This window comes from Oncorhynchus mykiss, chromosome 27 (genome assembly GCF_013265735.2).
Source record: "Oncorhynchus mykiss isolate Arlee chromosome 27, USDA_OmykA_1.1, whole genome shotgun sequence".
NCBI classification, from domain to species: domain Eukaryota; kingdom Metazoa; phylum Chordata; class Actinopteri; order Salmoniformes; family Salmonidae; genus Oncorhynchus; species Oncorhynchus mykiss.
Window position 1 is genome coordinate 41,003,337 of NC_048591.1, and position 14,115 is coordinate 41,017,451.

The 14,115-nt window shown below is 43.5% G+C and overlaps 1 protein-coding gene across 1 annotated transcript; it reads right to left on the reverse strand.

Annotated features, from left to right (window-relative positions):
- Positions 1-5,102: 5,102 nt before the first annotated feature.
- Positions 5,103-9,146, reverse strand: LOC110507228 (extracellular calcium-sensing receptor-like). The gene is made up of 6 exons (XM_021587120.2): positions 8,885-9,146; positions 8,099-8,387; positions 7,095-7,907; positions 6,712-6,939; positions 6,313-6,436; positions 5,103-6,081 (listed from the first exon to the last, which is right to left on the reverse strand). The coding sequence occupies exons 1-6, from the start codon at positions 9,103-9,105 to the stop codon at positions 5,168-5,170; spliced, it is 2,589 nt and encodes an 862-aa protein (XP_021442795.2). The 5' UTR covers positions 9,106-9,146; the 3' UTR covers positions 5,103-5,167.
- Positions 9,147-14,115: the final 4,969 nt, after the last annotated feature.

The window sequence follows — 14,115 nt, forward strand, 5'->3', positions numbered from 1 at the left end:
AGAAATGGATCCATATGTTGTGGTGAGGAATGGATTTAAAATACATTTAATAAAGATGTATCCTGCCAATAAGAATTCAAGCTGAGTGCAGTCTATTTGCATGTATACATTTAGTCATCAATGCAGTGAGAGAGAGATATCTGCAGTGACTTCAGTAGAAACTAGTACATTTCTCTGGCATCCTCTGGAGTTTCTCATCAGGTTGTTTAATTGCCTTTTTAGATGTTCCTTGATATGTAATTTAGAGTAGAATCATTTGATCTCAGTTTCTCACTGAGAGAATGAAAACAATTACAAACGCAGTGCTGATTAAACAAACAAGAGTAACACTTCTATCCTCCAAATCCTATAATATAATATGTTTAAACAATAAGGCACGAGGTGGTGTGGTATATGGGCAATATACCAAAGGCTAAAGGCTGTTCTTAGGCACAACGCATCATGGAGTGCCAGGACACAGCCCTTAGCCGTGGTATATTGGCCATATACCACAAACCCCTGAGGTACCTTATTGCTATTATAAACTGGTTACCACCGTAATTAGAGCAGTACAAATAAATGTTTTGTCATAACCGTGGTATACGGTCTAATATACCGCAGCTTTCAGCCAATCAGAATTCAGGGCTCAAACCACCCAGTTTATAATATAATAATAATAAGTTGTGTTATACAGACAAAAAATAAACTGAAGAATTGCATCAATGATTCCTAAATATAATGTTCCTAAAGAGAGAAATTGTTAGTGCTGAAAGTAGATGATCGGATCTGTAAAAATGTACAGTACCAAAAATAAATGGAATTGAACACACCTACTCATTACAGTACCAATTAAAATGTTGGACACACCTACTCATTACAGTACCAATTAAAAGATTGGACACACCTACTCATTACAGTACCAATTAAAAGATTGGACACACCTACTCTTTACAGAACCAATTAAAAGATTGGACACACCTACTCATTCTGTAAGGGTGCGTGCAGGTGGCAGAGAAGTCAGGCGCAGGAGATCGAAATTGGTATAAAACGGAGAAGTTTAATAAGTGCTCAAAAACTCAGAAAACCAAAATATACAAAATAATACAAGTGGGTACAAAACCCATCGCACACCAGAACATATCTAGCACAAAGTTTACAAACAAACCATCACCGACTGTCACGCTCGCTATCCTCAAACTCCCTGTCATAAGTCGACCAAGGCATGTAACATCTTTTAATGAAAGTGAAACCGAAACAACCAAAAAACAAACAGGTAAACAGCAAAGAATGTGACACAACCGAGGTGCACACAAACACACACGGAAAAATAATTACCCACCATACACAGGTGGGAAAAGGCTACCTAAGTATGGCTGTCAATCAGAGACAACGACAGACAGCTGTCCCTGATTGAGAATCATACCCGGCCAACAACAATGAAATACAAAAACATAGAAAAAAGAACATAGAATGCTCACCCTAGTCACACCCTGGCCTAACCGAAATAGAGAATAAAAAGCCTCTCTATGGCCAGGGCGTGACACCGACAAGGACAATGAGGGGGAACAGAGGGTTAAATACACAACATGTAATGAATGGGATTGGAACCAGGTGTGATACAAGACAAGACAAAACCAAAGGAAAATGAAAAGAGGATCAGCGACTGTGACTTCGACCACCGAACGCCACCCGAACAAGGAGAGGGACCAACTTTGGCGGAAGTCGTGACACATTCCAGGATTTTTCTTTATTATTACTTTTTTCTACATTGTAGAAAAATAGTGAAAACATCAAAACTATTAAATAACACATACTGTATGGAATCATGTAGTAATCAAAAAAGTACTAAACAAATCAGAGTATATTTGATATTCTTCAAAGTAACCACCCTTTGCCTTAATGACAGCTTTGCACACTGTCGGCATTCTCTCAACCAGCTTCATGAGGTAGTCACCTGGAATGCATTTCAATTAACAGGTGTGCCTTGTTAAAAGTTAATTTGTTTAATGAATGTGTTTGAGCCAATCAGCTATGTTGTGACAAGGTAGTGGTGTTATACAGAAGATAGCTCTATTTGGTAAAAGACCAAGTCCACATTATGTCAAGAACAGTGTAAATAAACAAAGCGAAACGACAGTCCATCATTACCTTAAGACATGAAGGTCAGTCAATCCGAAAAATTTCAAATGCAGTCGCAAAAACCATCATGAGCTATGATGAAACTGGCTCTCATGAGTACCACCACAGGAAAGGAAGACCTAGAATTATCGCTGCTGCAGAGGATAAGTTAATTAGATTTAATTGCACCTCAGATTGCAGGCCAAATAAAGGCTTCACAGATTTCAAGTAACAGACACATCTCAACATCAATTGTTCAGACGAGACTATGTGAATCAGGCCTTCATGGTCGAATTGCTGCAAAGAAACCAATACTAAAGGACACCAAAATGAAAAATATACTTGTTTGGGCCAAGAAACATGAGCCATGGCATGAGACCTGTGGAAATCTGTCCTTTGGTCTGATGAGTCCAAATGTGAGATTTTTGATTCCAACCGCCATACCTTTGTGAGACACAGAGTAGGTGAACGGATGATCTCTGCATGTGTGGTTCCCACCGTGAAGCATGGAGGAGGAGGTGTGATGGTGTGGGGTGCTTTGCTAGTGACACTGTCTGTGACATTTAGAATTCAAAGCACACTTCACTTTAACATTCTGCAGCAATGCACCATCCCATTTGGTTTGCGGCTTTTGGGACTAATTGAGACTGGTGTTTTGTGGGTACTATTTAATGAAGCTGCCAGTTGAGGACTTGTGAGGCATCTGTTTCTCAAACTAGACACTCTAATGTACTTGTCATTTTGCTCAGTTGTGCACCGGCGGCTCCCACTCCTCTTTATATTCTTGTTAGGGACAGTTTGCGCTGTTCAGTGAAGGGAGTAGTACCTAGTCTTGTACGTGACTTTCAGTTTCTTGGCAATTTCTCTTATGGAATAGCTTTCATTTCTCAGAACAAGAATAGACTGACGAGTTTCAGAAGAAAGTTATTTATTTCCTGCTATTTTGAGCCTGTAATCGTACCCACAAATGCTGATGCTCCAGATACTCAACTAGTCTAAAGAAGGCCAGTTTAATTGATTCTTTATTCAGCACAAGAGTTTTCAGCTGTGCTAACATAATTGCAAAAGGGTTTTCTAATGATTAGTTAGCCTTTGAAAATGATAAACTTGGATTAGCTAACACAACGTGCCATTGGAACACAGGAGTGATGGTTGCTGATAATGTGCCTCTTTACGCCTATGTAGATATTCCAGCTAGAGTAGTCATTTAAAACATTAACAATGTCTACACTGATTTTCTGATCAATTTGATGTTATTTTAACGGACAAAAAATATGCTTTTCTTTCAAAAAACAAGGACATTTCTAAGTGACCCCAAACTTTTGAATGGTAGTGTATAATAACAGTTCCTGTACACTGGAATGGAAAAGGCTGTTATATTAGGCCACACAGTTACAATTACTGTGTATCTCTTTACAAGTAATTTGGTATTACCTGACCTTTAATTTATTGCAACATCTATTTGAAATGGGTTACACTGGTTTACAATTACAGATAGATATCATTCACAAAGCCGAGCGCATCAGCAAAAGCAAAAATAGGCCTTGATTCTATCTACCATGTTATGACACGTGCACAACTTGAGTATATGACATCGTATAACTGGCCTAGCTTGCTTCCTCTTTGTTATCAGTGTTCTGTCTGGAAGTATCTGGTGTTGGAGGTCTCAGGTCCAGTTTGGTTGTCCTCTGTGGTCCTGGAGGGGGAGAGCCTAGGCGCCAGGCCTTGAGGCCTAAACTTAAATAACACTTTAGGCCTGTGGTGGGAGATAGCAAGGCCTACTGCCTGGCTCAGTGCCACATCCTCCAGAGTGTGACATCACACTGGCACCTTCCATGAGCCGAGGGGATACTGCTGGGAATCAGTATACTGTAGAGGCTGTTGCTGCAATGTGGAGGCAATTCATCATAATGAGGATGACACATCAGTTGTTTGTTACAGAAAGCTCACAGCTGTGCCAGTGAGAGGCTGGACATTAAAATGCTCTTGACACCAATGGTCCTTATACAGAAGTCTGAATACTTAAAGCTAGAATCCTTAATTTAAACAATGACAAAGCAGAATCCCCAGCTCTGTTTTGGTCCAAAAAAAAAAGCTGAGGGAGGGGCTTTGAGAAATATAACCACTCTCAAATTCATGGACAGAGCTATGGATGCAAGTACTGACCATCCATGATATGAAAAGTATAGTTATATCCATGTTTTGAAGCTATACAGTGTTAGTATGCGTTGTTTACAAACATTGGAGTAAAACAAGCTTACATGTTTGGTTCTGATGGGGTACGCCAGTCGAACAATGCTCATGAGGCATTCATAAGCTATAATATTCTAGAATCAATGGGTTTAATATATCCTTAATTTATAAGCTATATTTCCCAAGAATCAATGGGTACTGTATATGATTTTATCATTTAGAATTTTAAGTCCAAAAGGATGTAGCAACTTACGATTCTAGTTTTATTCTATTTCAAGGACATGTAATATGTTTTATTGTGAATTAGAATATTGTTTTTATATATGCGTTTCAAAATCTATATTTTTGAATTAATGTCTTTGGATACGTCTCTTTCACATTTGATAAAGAGATCTGTGTGAGATCTGTGTGAGATCTGTATCAGACGGATGCATCAGATCTGGACACAGAGAGAAACATCTAATTCAGCCAAGGCTTGTCTGTAGACTGTGTAGATGTCAATACATGAGATGAGGTTGTACTTTAGTTTATATCCACTAGAGGGTGGATTGTTTTCTTTGTCAACTCTTCATGATTGTCAGTGTAAAGTACATTGTCTTCGGTGAGCTGAGCTGTTGCTATTTTTGTTTTCTGAAGAAAAAAAATACACTGTTAGATATGCAAAGATGCTACTACACAGTTGGATATTTACTTAACAGTATATGGGCCAGATGGGTACAGTTGAATGAATCCTAATAAAACTTCAAATGTAGAGAACACACAGAATAGTTTTTAACTAACTTTATTTAATAAGATTGAGTGACAATTTCCAGTTTAAAATCAACATGTCAATAAATAACACATTGACATTTTACATGTAATTGTTTATGTATTTAAGTTAGTAACGTACATCGTTGGTCTTCCCCATCATATGTTTTTTGGTGTTTTCCTTTGGTCTCAGCAATATAATGAAACATTTAGGAAGAAAGATACAAAATAGCATTCCATAACTAGAGGCCAGAATAGCAAAGATCTCCACAGCTACTGTGAACTTCCCAGGAGAGCTGACATAAGCTGGGATAAAGGTGATCCAGACTGCACAGAATATGAGCATGCTGAATGTGATAAATTTGGCCTCATTGAAATTATCAGGCAGCTTTCGAGCCAGAAAAGCCAGCACAAAGCACAAGAGAGCCAGCAGTCCTATATACCCCAACACAGCCCAGAAACCAATAGCTGAACCCACATCACACTCTAGAATGATCTTTTCCTTATAGGTCTTCATGTTCTTGTAGGGGAAAGGGGGGGAGACTGTTAACCAAAGTACACAGATCAGGACCTGTATGAGAGTGAAAGCCAGAACACTGAGTCTCTGCTGTGTAGGACCAAACCATTTCATGACATTACTGGCTGGAAGTGTAGCCCTGAAGGCCATCAACACCACTATTGTTTTCCCCAGAACACAAGAGATGCAGAGGACGAAGGTGATCCCAAACGCTGTGTGACGCAGCATACAGGACCACTCAGAGGGCCGGCCGATGAAAGTAAGAGAACACAGAAAACACAGAGTCAAGGAGAAGAGCAGCAGGAAGCTCAGCTCGGAGTTGTTGGCCCTGACGATGGGGGTGTCCCGGAATTGGAAAAAAATTGTTGCTATAATAATAGTTAAACAAACTCCAATCAAACAAAACAGAAGTAAAATGACCCCCATGAGCTCAGTGTAGGACAGGAATTCAATCTCTTTTATGACACATCTATCCCCTCTCCCATTGGACCAGTATTGGACCGGGCACTTCATGCACTTGACTGAATCTGTTTAGAGAAAGAAAACCCCCCCAGAAAAAAACACAATGTTAATGATTCAGGAAAGCATGCAGAACATTTGACATAGTATATGCTGTGTTGGTTCTACACATTTTCAGTTAAGACGTTTAAGGGATTTGTGAAGGCCAGCACACGTCAGAATAGAACGTGATGTTCAGTATTTAATCCAGCATGTATTCACCTCACCAACTGTTTTTTTGATGGCCGAGTGTAATGTACCTGTAGTGTTGCTGATCTCGCCACCTGAACATGGGACACAGTCATAACAGCATACAGGTTTTCCTTTCTGTACAGCCTTACGAGTGCCTGGGGGACAGCTCTCACTGCACACTGACACAGGTACCTGGAACACACACAAACAGACTCACATAGGGGACCTAGGAGAGTTTGAGTATTCATGTTCACTCATGTATTGTACACACATCTATGCTGTTAATTCTAAATCACCAATGTTTGTGCACTGTAGAGTGTGTGATTTGACTTGTCTCAATACTGTACCTACCAACAGGGGCTGAGTGGCTGAGGATAAGTGTAATTGTTGTGTTAAAGAATACCATGCAGGATAGCATACTGACTTCCCAGCCAGAGATATGAGAACAAGACAACATGTAAATGTACCGTCTCACTATTTCCTCCCCATACAACGCTAACGTTGTTCATAGTGAACTGGTGGTCTCCAGTCAAAGACGAGGCATAGAAACCGACTGTGGCCACTTCCATGGTTCCCGATGTGGCACTTTGTAAATTAACAAGTTCATATCTGGCTGGGGAATCTCCATTGCTGTCAAAAAAGACTCTCTCGTCCTCTCCCGTTGTGAAATTGACAGACTGCAGATAGTGCAACAGCTAGAGAGGAGAAATGGTCAAGAAAGAAAATGTGTTTTCTATGTAGCTTTGCATCATCATTCTGTTATTATCAGTCTACAGTGAAATAATACATTTTACTTGAACTGATTTGAAATAGACAAAGGTCACTTTTTTAGAGGTATATTCTTGCTCACCTGCCATGGCTGAATGCGTGTAGGTTGAGCACAGCTCCCATTAGAGAAGGGGCCCTGACTCTCCTCACATGTCAACAGGTTGTGGAGGGCGTGAGCTACAGCATACACAGACTTATACACGTTATTAGTGAATGTCAGCTTGGACACATCTGTGAATGTGTTCTGCACGTCTCTTAAACTCTCTGACCCGTTGCATGGCTTCCTCTTAGGTTCTGTGGTCACATTGAGAGAGCAGTCAAACACAATCTCCCAGAAATCCCTGAGAAACATGCTGTTGGGGAAGTGAGAGGGGTGGACATCCCTCAGATGCTTTCCAAGCCCAGGGATGTGAGCCCTGGTCACCGTGAAGCCTATGGCGCCCACAAGGGCGCTGTGACCCTCGATGGCAGTGAGAGAAGGGTCTGTGATCCAGGCATCACTGCCGAGCCACTGTAGTCCTGTGATATTGTGCCTGTAGAGCTCACTCGCCAGAACCTTGATCTCCCTGTGGGTCATGAAGGCCATGATGACCTTTGAACTGGACTGTTTAATAATCTCCACTATCCTGAGAAGCTCATGGCGGGGACCTGTCTGCTCAAATGCCTCAGAGTATTCTATACACACTCCCTCCTCCTGTGCAGATATCATAAAGGTGGCTATGCCTCTATTCCCATAGTCATTATCACTGCTTATAGCCCCCACCCAGCTCCAGCCAAAGTGTTTGACCAGCTTTGCCAGGGCTCTACTCTGGTAGAAGTCACTGGGGATGGTTCTGAAGAAGGAGGGGAACTCCTTTCTGTTACTCAGACAAGCACAGGTGGCAAAGTGGCTGATCTGTGTGTGAAATAACAGCATTTTATTGGAAACTTGACATGACATACTGTACGGTAGTTTTTACACCATGAGCTAAGTTTTGTTATCTTAAAAGACATTGATCCACAAAAATAAGACATTTTGTATAGTGGCAGTATAAAAGTGTATATTATATTGTATGAGTGCATAGAAAAGTGAATAGAACATCTTACTACTGGTATACGAAACCTTCCGATGATTCGGGCCAATCCGATTGTTGGTGTCGAAGCAGAGTGGCCTAAGACAGCCTGAGCCATGTCTGTCTTGGTGCAGTTCCCTTCATCGATAAATTTCTCCTGGCCACTGGCTAAAGCCAAACCAGACTTCAAGATGTTGTCGTATCCACACGCATTGTAGATGTTGTAGCCCAGAGTATGGTTTGGGAGAATTGCCGGATTTCGATTGATTTCTTCAATTGCAAATATAAGTGTTTGTGCAAATTGGAATTCTCTGAAATTCATACTGAAAAGAGATAAATATATATATATATGTAAAAGACCTGCCATTAAAGAAGGCAAAATATATCTCACCAGTCTTACACACAACCCAAAACCCTACGAGGTGAACCTCAGATGGACATTAGATTAAAAGCCTAGGATATGAACCGTAGATGGACAGTAGATTAAAACCCTAAGAGATAAACCTCAGATGGACAGTAGATTAAAACCCTAAGAGATAAACCTCAGATGGACATTAGATTAAAAGCCTAAGAGATTAACCTCAGATGGACAGTAGATTAAAACCCTAAGAGATAAACCTCAGATGGACAGTAGATTAAAACCCTAAGAGATAAACCTCAGATGGACAGTAAATTAAAAGCCTAGGATATGAACCGTAGATGGACAGTAGATTAAAACCCTATGAGATAAACCTCAGATGGACAGTAGATTAAAAAATAACTCATAACATTGAAAACAGTGAAAGTCCCATATTTGAAAAAACTGAGAGAGGATACTCACTTCTTACACCTTGGTGGGTCTGGTAAACTCTGGAAGTTGGGTACCCTGCCGTCGTACTCCGTCTGGAAGGTGAAGATGCCTCCGATGACAAGGTCCCCGTCCTTGGCCAGCTCTGGCAGCTCTGCCCTGCCCTGCAGCCTGCACACAGGTTCTCCCTCCCCTATCACCAACAGCAGCACCAACAGGACAAGCTCCAGCAGTGGCATGGCTCCTGGCTCCATAGTGCAGTCTAGAGCTAGGTCTGGCTCTGTAGTGCAGTCTAGAGCTAGGGCTGGCTCTGAGGCTCTGTGGCCCCTCACAGCTCCTCTCTTTATACTCTCAGAACCCTGTGTCTGTCTCAGAGCCTTACCACAGAGGCCCTGTCTGCTGGTGCTCCAGTCCCTGCTCCTGTCCCCGTCCACATCCTGCCCACACCCCCTTCAACCTGGCATGTAGGAGGTGTGACAGGTCTCTGAGGTATCGAAAGGATGACGTAGGGGTCTTAAGAGAGCATAGGAGAACACGCCTGGTGCAGGCAACCCAAGTCCTAACAGTGAGGACGCATGCGCCAAGCATGATTTAGCCTGTAGGTCTTTAACTACAGTACTGTAGGTAGTGCCCTGCTGTTCAGAGTGTAACGTAACACTTTCAACATGTGGCACATTATGTACTCTGTCAGGGCACGTGGCTGCTCTTTGACTGCTTAAACTCTGTGGCAGCTACGTGTACAGAAATATATCAGTGGTTTAACTATTGACCTTACAACATAACTATTGACCTTACTACAGAACTATTGACCTTATTACAGAACTATTGACCTTATTACAGAACTGTTTAACTTACTACAGAACTATTTACCTTACTACAGAACGAGTGACCTTACAACCAAACAATTGACCTTACAACTGAACTATTGACCTTGCTACCAAACTATTGACCTTATTACAGAACTATTGACCTTATTACCGAAGTATTGACCTTACTACAGAACTATTGACCTTATTACCAAACTATTGACCTTACAACTGAACTATTGACCTTATTACCGAACTATTGACCTTACTACAGAACTATTGATCTCATTACCAAACTATTGACCTTAATACAGAACTAGTGACCTTACAACCAAACTATTGACCTTACAACTGAACTATTGACCTTATTACCGAACTATTGACCTTACTACGGAACTATTGATCTCATTACCAAACTATTGACCTTGGTACCGAACTATCGACCTTGGCACCGAACTATTGACCTTACTACAGAACTATTGACCGTACCTACCAAACTATTGACCTTACTACAGAACTATTGACCTTAAAACAGAACTAGTGACCTTACAACCAAACTATTGACCTTACTACAGAACTGTTGACCTTACCTACCAAACTATTGACCTTACTACAGAACTATTGACCTTACTACAGAACTAGTGACTTTACAACCATACTATTGACCTTACTACTGAACTATTGACCTTGCTACCAAACTATTGACCTTATTACAGTACTATTGACCTTACTACAGAACTATTGACCATACCTACCAAACTATTGACCTTACTACAGAACTATTGACCTTAAAACAGAACTAGTGACCTTACAACCAAACTATTGACCTTACTACTGAACTATTGACCTTGGTACCGAACTATTGACCTTACTACAGAACTGTTAACCTTACCTACCAAACTATTGACCTTACTACAGAACTATTGACCTTACTACAGAACTAGTGACTTTACAACCATACTATTGACCTTACTACCAAACTATTGACCTTACTACCAAACTATTGACCTTATTACAGTACTATTGACCTTATTACCGAACTATTGACCTTATTACCAAACTACTGACCTTACTACAGAACTATTGACCTTATTACCGAACTATTGACCTTACCTACCAAACTATTGACCTTACTACAGAACTATTGACCTTACTACAGAACTAGTGACCTTACATCCAAACTATTGACCTTACTACTAAATTATTGACCTTGGTACCAAACTATTGACCTTGGTACCAAACTATTGACCTTGGTACCAAACTATTGACCTTGTTACCAAACTATTGACCGTACTTGTCGAACTGTTGCAATACATGAAACTGGACTCATTGAGAATATAAATGTGTACCCATAACTAGATCCCTCTTTTTCACCAGCTGGGGTTGTTGAGGCTTTCAGTGTTTAAGATCAACTATACTTTTAGAAGAGCTTTATCAGCAACCAGTTTAGGATGAGGCACCACCATGGGCTTTATTGTTACGGTGAGTGAATGAGGACCCAAAAGCGAATTAACTTAAACAGAGCTTCTTTAATAACCAAACATAGGTAGGCTCAGATAGACCGGCAGATTCCGACAGGACAGGACAAGGTTACAGCAAACATGACGATAGTCTGGTTCAGGCATGAAACACAACAAACAAGAATCCGACAAAGACAGGAGCAGAAACAGAGAGAGATATAGGGACCTAATCAGAGGGAAAAAGGGAACAGGTGGGAAAAGGGGTGGATGAGGTAGTCAGAGGAGACAAGGAACAGCTGGGGGAAAGCGGGGGAGAAAAGGTAACCTAATACGACCAGCAGAGGGAGACAGGGTGAAAGGAAAGGACAGAAAGACACAACATGACAATACATGACAGTACCCCCCCACTCACCGAGCGCCTCCTGGCGCACTCGAGGAGGAAACCTGGCGGCAACGGAGGAAATCCTCGATCAGCGCACGGTCCAGCACGTCCCGAGAGGGAACCCAACTCCTCTCCTCAGGACCGTACCCCTCCCAATCTACGAGGTACTGGTGACCACGGCCCCGAGGACGCATGTCCAAAATCCTGCGGACCCTGTAGATGGGTGCGCCCTCGACAAGGATGGGGGGGGGGGGGGAAGACGAGCGGGGGCGCGAAGAACGGGCTTGATACAGGAGACATGGAAGACCGGGTGGACGCGACGAAGGTATCGCGGAAGAAGAAGTCGAACTGCGACAGGATTAATGACCCGAGAAATACGGAACGGACCAATGAACCGCGGGGTCAACTTGCGAGAAGCCGTCTTAAGGGGAAGGTTCTGAGTGGAGAGCCAAACTCTCTGACCGCGACAATATCTAGGACTCTTAGTTCTACGCTTATTAGCAGCCCTCACAGTCTGCGTCCTATAACGGCAAAGTGCAGACCTGACCCTCTTCCAGGTGCGCTCGCAACGTTGGACAAAAGCCTGAGCGGAGGGGACGCTGGACTCGGCGAACTGAGATGAGAACAGCGGAGGCTGGTACCCGAGGCTACTCTGAAAAGGAGATAGCCCGGTCGCAGACGAAGGAAGCGAGTTGTGGGCGTATTCTGCCCAGGGGAGCTGTTCTGACCAAGACGCAGGGTTGCGAAAAGAAAGACTGCGTAAGATGCGACCAATAGTCTGATTGGCCCGTTCTGCTTGACCGTTAGACTGGGGGTGAAAGCCGGAAGAGAGACTGACGGAAGCCCCAATCAAACGGCAAAACTCCCTCCAAAATTGAGACGTGAATTGCGGACCTCTGTCCGAAACGACGTCTGACGGAAGGCCATGAATTCTGAAAACATTCTCGATGATGATTTGTGCCGTCTCTTTAGCAGAAGGAAGCTTAGCAAGGGGAATGAAATGAGCCGCCTTAGAGAACCTATCGACAACCGTAAGAATAACAGTCTTCCCCGCTGACGAAGGCAGTCCGGTGACAAAATCTAAGGCGATGTGAGACCACGGTCGAGAGGGAATGGGAAGCGGCCTGAGACGGCCGGCAGGAGGAGAGTTACCGGACTTAGTCTGCGCGCAGACCGAACAAGCAGCCACGAAACGACGCGTGTCATGCTCCCGGGTGGGCCACCAAAAGCGCTGGCGAATGGAAGCAAGCGTACCCCGAACGCCAGGGTGGCCGGCTAACTTGGCAGAGTGAGCCCACTGAAGAACGGCCAGACGAGTAGGAACGGGAACGAAAAGAAGGTTCCTAGGACAAGCGCGCGGCGACGGAGTGTGAGTGAGCGCTTGCTTTACCTGCCTCTCAATTCCCCAGACAGTCAACCCGACAACACGCCCCTCAGGGAGAATCCCCTCGGGGTCAGTGGAGGCTACTGAAGAACTGAAGAGACGAGATAAAGCATCAGGCTTGGTGTTCTTAGAGCCCGGACGATAAGAAATCACGAACTCGAAACGAGCGAAAAACAGCGCCCAACGCGCCTGACGCGCATTAAGTCGTTTGGCAGAACGGATGTACTCAAGGTTCCTATGGTCAGTCCAAACGACAAAAGGAACGGTCGCCCCCTCCAACCACTGTCGCCATTCGCCTAGGGCTAACCGGATGGCGAGCAGTTCGCGGTTTCCCACATCATAGTTACGTTCCGACGGCGACAGGCGATGAGAAAAATACGCGCATGGGTGGACCTTGTCGTCAGAGAGGGAGCGCTGAGAAAGAATGGCTCCCACGCCCACCTCTGACGCGTCAACCTCGACAACGAACTGTCTAGAGACGTCAGGTGTAACAAGGATAGGAGCGGATGTAAAACGATTCTTGAGGAGATCAAAAGCTCCCTGGGCGGAAACGGACCACTTAAAGCACGTCTTGACAGAAGTAAGGGCTGTGAGAGGAGCTGCCACCTGACCGAAATTACGGATGAAACGACGATAGAAGTTCGCGAAGCCGAGAAAGCGCTGCAGCTCGATGCGTGACTTAGGGGCGGGCCAATCAATGACAGCTTGGACCTTAGCGGGATCCATCTTAATGCCTTCAGCGGAAATAACAGAACCGAGAAATGTGACGGAGGAGGCATGAAAAGTGCACTTCTCAGCCTTCACAAAAAGACAATTCTCTAAAAGGCGCTGGAGGACACGTCGAACGTGCTGAACATGAATCTGGAGTGACGGTGAAAAAATCAGGATATCGTCAAGGTAAACGAAAACAAAGATGTTCAGCATGTCTCTCAGGACATCATTGACTAATGCCTGAAAGACAGCTGGAGCGTTAGCGAGGCCGAAAGGAAGAACCCGGTATTCAAAGTGCCCTAACGGAGTGTTAAACGCCGTCTTCCACTCGTCCCCCTCCCTGATGCGCACGAGATGGTAAGCGTTACGAAGGTCCAACTTAGTGAAAAACCTGGCTCCCTGCAGGATCTCGAAGGCTGAAGACATAAGAGGAAGCGGATAACGATTCTTCACTGTTATGTCATTCAGCCCTCGATAATCTATGCAGGGGCGCAGAGACCCGTCCTTCTTCTTGACAAAAA

Coding starts and splice junctions, on each gene's coding strand:
- LOC110507228 (XM_021587120.2), bottom strand. CDS start 9,105: ATGGAGCCAGGAGCCATGCCACTGCTGGAGCTTGTCCTGTTGGTGCTG. Junction 8,388..8,884: donor GACCCACCAAGGTGTAAGAA/GTGAGTATCCTC, acceptor ATCTCTTTTCAG/TATGAATTTCAGAGAATTCC. Junction 7,908..8,098: donor GAAGGTTTCGTATACCAGTA/GTAAGATGTTCT, acceptor TTTCACACACAG/ATCAGCCACTTTGCCACCTG.